We start from the raw sequence: 10,488 nt of genomic DNA, 5'->3' as shown, positions 1-10,488 counted from the left end.
GGGGGGGGGGGAGGGGAGAAGGGCGCGTATCCCCAGCCGCCCCTCCTGCCGGCACCACTCGGCCCACGTCCCTTCAGGCTGAGGTGGCGACAGCTCAGCCACGAGCCCCAGGGGCGGGGGATATCCTGTGGGGTCCCCGACATGGCACCTATGCTTAGAACGGCCCCTTCGCCTGCCCCCGGGAATTAACCTAAGCCGAGTGCATCATCACTGTCTTGCTGGGACCCTGACTGATCAGGGGAATAAGCAGAAAAGATGTTTCACGGGGGGTACTGACCGGTCATGGAGGAGCTGCAGTGGGTCTTCTGAGTGAGGGTGGTGGGGTCTGTCCATGGGGCAACCACAGCCGGGGCGGGGGGCAGGGGACAGGAAGCCAGCCAGCGGTGCAGCTTCAGGGGCAAAGGGCCACGAGAAGGAGAGACTGGCCTCCCACCAGCAGTGGCAAGACCTCAGGGGCGTTACTTTCACCGAATAAGAAGCCCAAGAGCCTCCCTTGACGCCCCATGTGCCTTGAAGGAGGAGACGGAGCTGGAAGGGCTCCGAAGCCCGTCCTTCCAGGAGGCAGGTCAGGGGCCTCCTCTGTGCCTGTCTCCTTGCCGTTGAAAGGCAAACCTGAGCCGCCTCCCAACGCCCGAGAGCTGGCCAAGGTGCTGAAAACTGCTCCGCAGCCCCGCTCGGTGGGCGGCGCTGGGGGAGGCCGCCCCACCTGCCACACCTCTGCCCGCCCACCGCCCCTCCCAGGCCCCCTTGGGATCCGGCCCAGCTCCTCCCTGAGGCTCTCAGACCTGCCCGTCCCGCCCCCCAGCACTGGCCGACTGTGCAGCCAAGGATCTGCTGCTCCTGGACCCTCAAAAGCAAGCAGCAGAGGGTTGACTGGTATTTAGAAGCCAGCATTTCCCTGAAGACCTACTGTATAGCACAGGGAACTCTACTCAATATTGTGTAATAACCCATACGGGAAAAGAATCTGAAAAAGAATGGGTGTATGTATACGTATAACTGAGCCACTTAGCTGTACATCTGAAACTGACACAGTGTTGTAAGTCAAATATACCCCAATATAAAATAAAAATTATATTTAAAAAAAGAGGGCTTCTCTGGTGGCGCAGTGGTTGAGAGTCCGCCTGCCGATGCAGGGGACACGGGTTCGTGCCCCGGTCCGGGAAGATGCCACGTGCCGCGGAGCGGCTGGGCCCGTGAGCCATGGCCGCTGAGCCTGCGCATCTGGAGCCTGTGCTCCGCAACGGGAGAGGCCGCAGCAGTGAGAGGCCCGCGTACCGCAAAAAAAAAAAGAAAGAAAGAAAGAAAGAAAGCCCCATCCCTGGGGATGAAGGATAAAAGTGAGGAGTCTCTGTCTCTGCCATCGCGTGCAGTCAGAAACGCCCAGGAGAATCATCCTTTGTTCTTTCCAGCTTCCTTCCTGTTACCTTTGCACAGATTCTGTACATGATTTCAGAAGCTCTGACCTGTATCCTTGGCAAGCGGTTCTTTCTCCTTTCGAGGAATGCACCCAGGTTCCCAAGTATTTTGGGAAAACCAGAGCCCTCTTTTTGCCTCAGTGAATGATCCATGGTGGGAGAGAGAATGTCCCAGCACCCGAGGGACTGGCAGCACCCAGATGCCCCAAAGTCTGGATTTCTGCACGTCCTGTAAGAGCAGGAGGGGAGGGAGCCCTGGGAGCTCGAGAGGCACCCAAACAGTCACGTGTTTTCTGCCAGGGAAGGCCCTAGACCTGGCATTCAGCTTCCAACGTCAGCTGTTGGCGCAGAGCATCCGTGCTATAAACCCAGCATCCAGCCGGACACGGTGCTGTTGGCCTGCATGCACCCAAGCAGTCAGGAGCCTCCAGGTCTGACCAGCGCCCTCCAGTGGCCGCACCCGTCCTGCCCGAGCCCTGGAGTCAGCCGGGGCTGCCAGGCACTGGCCCAGCCCGCTTCGGCCCTTCCCGTCTGACCACTTCTCTGGAGCTGCAGACAAAACACCCCATGCTCGACTAAGTTTGAATTTCAGATACAGAATGAAACCATTTTTAGCATAAGTAGGTCCCAAACATGGCATGGAACACGCTTACACTAAAACTTGCTGTTTATCTGAAATTCAAATTTCACTGGGCATCCTGTATTTTTACTCGCGGAATCTACACCCCTACTCTCTATGCCGCAGGAGCAGAAGAGGCCAGCGTGCAGGCCAGGCTGGGTCTCCCCCGCCCCTGGCCCCCATGGTCGGATTGTCGGGTATGGAAACAGACGCTCTGACTGACTTGGAGGAGGCTGTGGAGACGCTCCCAGGGCTCCTCCCCTGCCACGCTGCCTCCAGGGTGGGGGGTGGGGCTGCAGGAGCCTTCACCTTGATCCCCCTCACGGAGGGTCCTACCTGCCCGCCCGACCCCACTGCATCATCAGAAGTTTCAGGTTCTGTCCCCTCGGTTCATCCTCACGCCAGCCCTGGGGTTGGAATTGGTTCTGAGCCCACTTTGCGGAGTGGGTGGCCCAGGCCACACAGGTGGGGGTGGGGGTGCGGTTCCTTAACCTCTCGGCAGGGACGGTGTGAAGAGGGGCTCCCCGCCCCCTGCAGAGGACCTCCTCTGCCTCCACAGGAAAGAGACCAGGGCCCACAGCAGGATGAGCCCCTCCCCCCGCCCCACCTCCCCTCCCCCGCATTCACCGCCACCAGGATCTGCAGGGCGCTGTGCAGGGCCTCCACGTAGCCATGCTCCAGGGTGCAGCCGATGCCTGGCACCAGGGCCTGGCTGTCCGGGGGACCCAGGCTGGCCGCCAGCTCCTTGTGCACACAGCCCGGGCCATGCTCATGCCACCAGGAGTGGTGCCGGGGGGGGGGGGGGGGGGGGGGGGGGGTGGGGGGGGGTGGGACCAGGTCAGCACCAGGGACAGAGCCAAACCCCACCCACTGCAGCCCAGATGGGCTCCCTGAGAAGGGCAAGGGGTACTCTACCCTCCCGCCTCCCCTGCCCCGGCCACTTGGGCTCCAGCCGTCGGTAGCAGGGGGCACCCAGTCGTTCCCTTGCAGGGAAGGCCTCCCTGTGCTTGCCAAGGGCCCCGGCTCACACCCCGTCCTCCAGGAAGGCCTCCCTGCCCAGGACAGACCCCCAGGACACACTCTAACGGTGCCCTGGGCCCCTCCTTCGCATCTCAGGCCAACGCTGCCATTTCAGGTGTGTCTGAACTAACCTCTGTCTCCCCCACTGCTGCCCAGGTGTGGTCCCAGGAAGCAGGGGCCATCTGCCCCACTGCCCACCCGTGCCACCCCACTCCTGGCTCTTAGACTCCCCTCTGAGCTTTGGGCAAAGATGAAATACAGTGCTTTGTGTGAAGTGCCTGAATTAGCTGCATAAGCAGGCTTTGCTCACACTGATGCTCCCAGAACATGGCTTGGATGAGGTGTCCCCTCCCCTACAGGGGGGACCTGGGAACTTTATCAGCGTTTGAAGGAGCAGCCCAGAGGGTGGGCAGGGGGACGACATCCCCTCTGCCTGGCCGCCCCGGCGGTGTTCCCGCCTGCACCCTTCTGCAAAGGCTGGTCTCTCTGCTCCTGCTCCGCAGCCCTGACTCTCCTTCCAGGTGCTGCCCAGGTTCCAGGCCCCCTCATCCAGGAAGCCTTCCCTGGTGCATCTACTACCAGCTGGAGACCACCTGCCAACCAATGCCCACAGCCCCTCATCCATCCATCAGATCACTGATCTTTCCCCAAAACTTTACTGAGTCACTGCTATGGGCCAGGACTGCTCAGGGTGCAAGGGACAGAACCATGAAGAGACCCGACCTCTGCCACCACCGGGGAGCCGCACAATAAACAAGCAAACACATCCAGTGCCCCCGGGCCCTCGCCAAGATCCCCTCCGTTTGCGTGAGTTTCCCATGACTTAACTCACCTTTGAGAGGCCCCCCACTTCCAAGTAGAAGCAGATAATGAAGACGTTCCAGGTGACCCAGGCGGCTGCCCACACCGCGTACTGTGGAGACAAGAGAGGGCAGGGAGCGGGGAGGGAATGTGACTTTGCACCTCCCCTTTGGAGGACAAGCCCTCTGCAGGGTGGGGGGCTCTGCTCCCTGAGTCTGGAGCCCAGGATGCTCCATTTGGCGGAGGGTGTCCCTGAGCCCACTGGGAAGAGGTCCCACACTGTACCAAAAGGGTGACAAGGCTCCTGCCCCCGCAGGGCCGGGGAACACCTAGGAGATGGGGAACAGCGGGCTGGAGGGAACCAGCACAGAGCACACTTCCCGAGCTTGGTGTCCTGGCCCAGAGGTGCCCGTGGCCCATGCCACATGAACCAATGACAAGCAAGGGCAGAGCACCCCCAAAACCCACCCCAAAGATCGCCCCCAAGAGCTGCCTGCAGCGGGGAGGCTGCCAGCTGGCACCTGCTTTCGCCAAGCTTTACTGAGATGCAGCCCCACCCATTGTGCGGCACTGCTCAGGCTGTGTATGGGCCATGACAGGGCTGAGTACCTTCCACGAGACTGTGCGGCCTTTACAGGAGGGTTTGCTGCAAACCCTGATGCAGACCAATTATTCTGATCTGTACTGAACGAAAATGCTACTCTGCTCGCAGAAAAATTTTCTGCACATCGTCTGAGCTTCTCCAGAGGCAGGATGGTCGGGGGCATGGGACCACGGGCAGGGAGGGGGTGCTGAGACATGCTGGGTTCCAGTTCCGCCTTGGGCCCCTGGCAGGTGCTCTGCAGCTCGGTTTCTCAGAAGCAACCCTGAAGCTACAATTTCCAGGTCAGAACTCAGATGTCCAGGCTGTGGGAAGGTCTGAGCCTGGGGTCTGTGCGGCTGAAATTCGGGCCTTTCCAGGTTTTCTGATGGCTTCCAGGAAAATACTGTCACTGAAGCCCTCCATGTCGGTCATCCCGGCCCCCCTGCCCACGGGAGAAGGGCCGGAGCAGAGCGGACTCACCACCACGATGTAGCGAGGCCGGTACTGAATGGTGCCGAAGAGCCCCAGGATGACCACGACAACGTGGGTGAAGGTGGCCAGGATGGGTGCCCACTGGTAGCCCAGGAAGTCGAACACCTGCCGCTCCAGGGCGGTGACCTAGGAGCAGGGCAGGCGTGTGAGGGGCGGTGGACGCCTGGGAGCCCCAGGTCCCGCTCCTGCCTGATCGCCACCATCCAGCGCCCACTGTGGTCTGGGATATGCAACAAAACTCTCCAAACAAGTCGACGGGCCTGGAAGCATCACCACTGGGGTGTCCCTCCTGGAACAAGCCCCCGCCCTCAGCTTCCTCACCTGCAGAACGGGAACACGGGGGCCGCTCTAACTTCGGGGGCTGTGGGGCCAAACAGCAAACGTGGGGCAGGAAGGTCGAGCGGGACACTGGGCTCCTTGGGCCCCCAGATCAGCACCCTCCCCGTCTGCAGGGCTCTCTCACCGCTTTGGGGCCTCTCCTTCCAGGATGTTCCCACCGCTCCCCTGCTCTGTGGATGCAAACCCTGCAGGCTCGGCCGACAGAGGACCAATGCCAGGGGATCAGATACGCCTAAGAAACCTGCCGTTTTATACGCAGGGGAGACGGACCAGATCTGAGCTCGGTCGTGACTTCAGAAAGCATTCCCTCATTCATTCATTCATTCCCTCACACATTCATTCAGTCATCATGTTTGTGGGGCTGAGCTCATCACCAGGAGAAAGTACGACCGAAGCCACTGCACCCCAGATGCCATCCCATCTGTGTTCACGGCCAGGAAGGTGCAGCAAACAAGGGCAGAGAGGACCAGCACACCCCAGAAGGATGGTGGCAGAGGAAGGACAGCAAATCAGTGTGGCCTGTGGCTGCGCTCCACAATGTCCCCATGGGCCCGCTGCGTGTCCAGCACTCATTGCCGCTGCAGAGGCGGGAGGGCTGCAGGGGCGAGAGAGCCATCTGGACCCAGAGCAGGTGGGGTCGGGGGCCATCCACTGAGTCCGGGGGTGGGGGGACTCTGCAAGGCGGAGGAGGGAGGGGAGCCCCTCCCAGCAGGCAGCCTCAGGCGGGCATTGGAGAAGCCAGACTTCTCACAGCCGGGCGGGGGAGGTCACCGCATGCCCCTCCTCAGGACTGGATGGGCTGAGGCCAGCACAGCAGGGCTGGGACAGAGGGGAGTGGGCGGGACGGGGCAGCGAGGGGTAGCCTCCCTCCCACATGGCCCCCGGCACTGAAGGACAGAGCCCAGCCAGGTGAGCCTTTGTGGACTGGCCCTGTGCTCACCAGGCCTGCTGGCCACAGAAGCCCCTACTGCAGCCTGGGTGCTCGGCCCTCCCCTGACCACCCTCCTCTGCTCTGCTCCAGGCCTGTGTCCTGGAGCCCTCACGGGACCCACGCCAGCCCCCAGGAAACAGCTGCTGTGGTGTGTCCTGGGCACTGCACAGCCACTGTGGTTGGCCCGGACCAGGTAATAGCTATTTCCAAGAGGTCTCGGGGAGGCGGAATTCCAAGCGTGTCCTGCAGGGGGCTGGGGTCTGCCCTAGAAGACAGCTGGAGTGGGGAGTGGGGAGGCAGGAGCAGACCCACAACGGGGCATCACATCAGGCAATTTCCAGCGGGATGGCGTCCCGCAGCAGGGTGGCCAGACAGGACCCCCAGGGAGAGGCGCCAGAATGCTCTTCCCCGACAGGAGGAAGCACACAGTAGGTACAGAGCCACGGCGCAGAGTGGAGACCTTGGCAATGAACTGGGCCAGCTTCAGGGCACGAGGATGAGCAGTCATTGAGCCCCTCCCCAGTCCTCTGGACTGTGTCCAGGGAAGCCTGTTCCCTGGGGTGGGCGCCAGCAGCCCCCCCCAGGCCTTCGGGGACACCCCACTTCAGGGATGCCCACGCCCTTTAGACAAAGTCTGAGCTCCCTGCGTGGGCTCGGGCCCTACCACCCGCCCCTCCCCCCCCAACAGACCCTCACTGCCACGTCCCGGAGACCCTGCATCTCTCAACTTCCAGAGCCACACTCCTGCCTCACCTGGGTCTTCCGCGTGCAGTTGTCTCTGCGGGAGCCCCACCACACGCACCTCTCCCCAGGTGCCTTGCATTCTCACACGCCTGTGACTCAGTCCACTCTGTGTCAATGTCAGCAGCGCTGACCCAGGACAGCAGGAGGGTCTGTCTGTCCGTCTGTCTATAGATGTCGCCTGGGCTAGGCCACTGCCTAGCCCCGAACGAGCCTCCTCACCCATCAGGGCTCAGCTGCCCCATCTCGGCGTGGCCCCCAGTGCCCAGAGGAGGCCTGCACATTGAAACTCCTCAATTACAGATTTTGGGCAAGGAGACAGGCATCTGAGGGCAGAGGGCCTGCCTCTGCTGCCTCACGAGAGCCTGGCCCCGCCTGACTGGGCAATCGTGGGCTGGTGGACTCGACCCCACGCTGGCAGTCTCCACGGAGGACAGCCACGTGGGCCCTTGGCCGCAGATGAGGGCAGGGAGGGTGGATGGGCCAAGGTCCGAGGTGGTGCAAAAGGAGGTGGTGCAGGGGCTTCCCTGGTGGCGCAGTGGTTGAGACTCCACCTGCCGATGCAGGGGACACGGGTTCGTGTCCCGGTCCGGGAAGATCCCACATGCCGCGGAGTGGCTGGGCCCGTGAGCCATGGCCGCTGGGCCTGCGCGTCAGGAGCCTGTGCTCCGCAACGGGAGAGGCCGCAGCAGTGAGAGGCCCGCGTACCGCAAAAAAAATAAATAAAAGGAGGTGGTGCAAAAGGAGGGGGAGGGGCCACGCGTGAAAGGCCTACACTGTGGTGGGAAGCTCCGTGGGGCAGGGAAGCAGAGATGCACATCCACACGCACACACGAGCACACATGCGCACACGTGCACACACGAGCACACGAGCACACATGCACACACGCGCACACACGAGCACACTGCGCACACGACCACACCTGCGCACACGTGCACACTCACGTGCACACTCACGCACACACGAGCACACATGCGCACACGTGCACACACTCACATGCACACACGAGCACACATGTGCACGCACACAGCCCTCGGGGCAGAGCTGGCCAACAGCACCTGTTCTAGACACAGAATGAAATTTCAGTCTTAGCCCCAGGCCTCCCTCGGTGCCCAGAAGCCCCAACCAATGGGCAGGGACGCCTGCCCTGCTTGAACTCGCCCAGGGTGCCATGCACAGGGCCAGGAGGCGGAGTGAGGGTGCCCCAGATCCCCTTCCTACCCCCCACCCCGACCCATCACCGGCCGCCGGCACTGTCCTGTGAGGCCCAGACTCAGGGCCAGCCTGGCTGTGCATCCCTGCTGAAGTGTCTCTAAGTCTGAGGGGCAGCCCCCAGGGTCTGCTTGCCAGAGAGACCCCACAGCTGGCAGGGTGGCCGGCATGGGTGGGGCTGGTGGGGGTCTCTTTTTCGTTTCTAAGCCAAGGTACCGGAAGGCTCAGCTCTCTGCAGTGCCCCAGTGGCCTGCTCACTGGTCCCAAACCCCTCGCTGGGCCCTGGCTCCCATCAGAGCCAGGGCCCAGCCTGGGAAAGGGCCTCAGGGTGCTGCAGCTGGCTCAGAGTGGACAATCGTCACGCTATTCTTCAGGGAGAAGGCTCTGAGATGTTCAGGCCTTTGTCCCATAGCTGGGTAACAGGAAAACTCTCACGCTTGTCAAAAAGAGAAAAGAAAGCAGAGGACTCCCCACACGGCTTCCCCCTCAGCTCCCCCGCCCCGCCCCCCATAGTGACCAGAGCAATGGGCGGCGTCAAACCTCTTCCTACTCCGCTGCCCCCTGCACCCGGCAGAGGAGGGACAGGTGCACGGCCGGGACAGAGGGCCTTCTGCAGCTGTCTGCTGCTCTTAGCTGTGGCCACTGGCCGCATGGGGACATAGCTCCGTCCCGGCTTGCCTGGCTGAGACTAAAGAGTCTGCAGGAAGCCCCCACCCAGGGAAGCCCTGCTGCCCTCAAGCCTAGATAGCCCTTCCCCCACAGCTGCAGCCAGATCTCCAGAGGCCTGTGGCGGGCCCATCTGTGTACCGCCCACCAAAAGACAGTGAGTGACACCGCTGCTCCAAGGCCCGTTATAGCTCCCTATTGCCAGTGGAAGAGGCCCTGGGCCCTCATGCCCTCTGCAGGCCCAGGCTCTCTCTCAGCCTCATCTGTCCAACAAAACCCCCCAGACCACCCACCTCCCTCCTCACTCCCCACCACCCCTGCCCCTCACTTCCACAGCACTGAGCCTGCTCCACAGGGAAGTTCCAGCAGCTCCTTCCTTCCTCCAGGTGGGTCTGTGTACCTCTGCCCCCTGCCAGCCTGGACAGAAGCTCTGCCCCCAGGCAAAGGACAGGACCCGCATCCGTGCATGGCCGTGGGTGCAGGAGGACTTCCTACTCACAGCCTCTTTGAAGCAAGCCCCTTCCTCCTCCGTGGCCCTCTAGCTCCAGAGAAAGCACCCTGCCAGCTGAGTTAGGAGCACACCCAGGGATCTTGGACAAAGCAGCATTTCCCTTTTAAGACCAGGGACCCAGGGGCTCACCAGCATCTCCTCCCCAGCCCAGGGGCCTCCACCTTTGTTTAGCCCCCACCCCCAGGCAGCAGGAGCTCCTGAAGCTCCGAAGGCAGAACTGAAACTTGGCAGAGGGATGCCCAAGTCCTCCAACAAAGCTCTGCATCCAGAGGGCCCAGCTCTGCATCCTGGCCCGGACACAAAAGACAGGGAAGCGCAGCCCTGTGCACAGGCTCAGCCCTCCTCTCCGCACCCAGACGCTCCAGGCCAGGGCAAAGGGGAGGGGCCTCCTCCTCCAGCCTGGGGGCGTCAGGGGTGGGCACGGCGGGGCTCACACACCCCTACACAGACACACCGGCAGACATGCAGACACACACACACTCCCAAATTCACAAGCAGCCTGGCCGTCAGGGGCTGTCAGGTCTCAGAAACTGGACTCTGCCGCTCACTCATTGCCTAGTGCTGGCTTCGAAAAGGGAGCACACACACACACACACACACACGCACACACACCCTCGCAACGCTCCTTGCGCGCGCACCCGGAGCCACACATACCTTCCAACACGTGTGGACACCGCGCGCAGCGGCGCCCCTTCCCAGCCGCGCGCACGGGACTTGGAGATCGCGGGGCCCGACGCTCCCGCGGGGAGGGTTTTGTTCCGCGACAGGCACTTCCAGCGGCTCCCCAGTACCTGCCGCCTCCCTCCGGACCCCGCGGCCGCCCCGCCCCGCGCCCCCAGCCCGGACTCCGCGCGCGCACACACGGCGGGGCGCGCCGGGGCGCACGGAGCGGCCGTCGGGGTCGCACATAGGGCGCTGGCTTCCCACCCGACCCGGACGGCGGGGAACTTCGGCTGCAGAAGCGTGCGGGTCTGAGCCATGCCCAGTCGGGAGCCCCCAGGGGCTGTCGCGGACCCAACGGGCAGGGCTGAGTGTGGGGATGGCTTCCGGATCCCCCAATGCGCTGGGACTGCCGGGCCCGAGGAGGGGTCGCCGCTCACCAGCTGGAAAGTGCAGAGGAAGATGAGCGTGCAGCGGCCGGAGCAGCAGCCCAT

At 62.7% G+C, this 10,488-nt stretch overlaps 1 protein-coding gene across 1 annotated transcript in view; it reads right to left on the bottom strand.

Annotated features, from left to right (window-relative positions):
* NKAIN4 (sodium/potassium transporting ATPase interacting 4) overlaps positions 1-10,488 on the bottom strand; it is a 14,618-nt gene extending 4,130 nt beyond the window's left edge. The window contains 4 exon segments of the mRNA XM_007462276.1: positions 2,665-2,831; positions 3,862-3,970; positions 4,922-5,059; positions 10,435-10,488. Of these exon segments, the coding sequence (XP_007462338.1) occupies positions 2,665-2,831; positions 3,862-3,970; positions 4,922-5,059; positions 10,435-10,488 (468 nt within the window).

This window comes from Lipotes vexillifer, unplaced genomic scaffold, assembly GCF_000442215.2.
Source record: "Lipotes vexillifer unplaced genomic scaffold, Lipotes_vexillifer_v1.1 scaffold1798, whole genome shotgun sequence".
NCBI classification, from domain to species: domain Eukaryota; kingdom Metazoa; phylum Chordata; class Mammalia; order Artiodactyla; family Lipotidae; genus Lipotes; species Lipotes vexillifer.
This window is presented reverse-complemented; position numbering and strand designations above follow the sequence as displayed.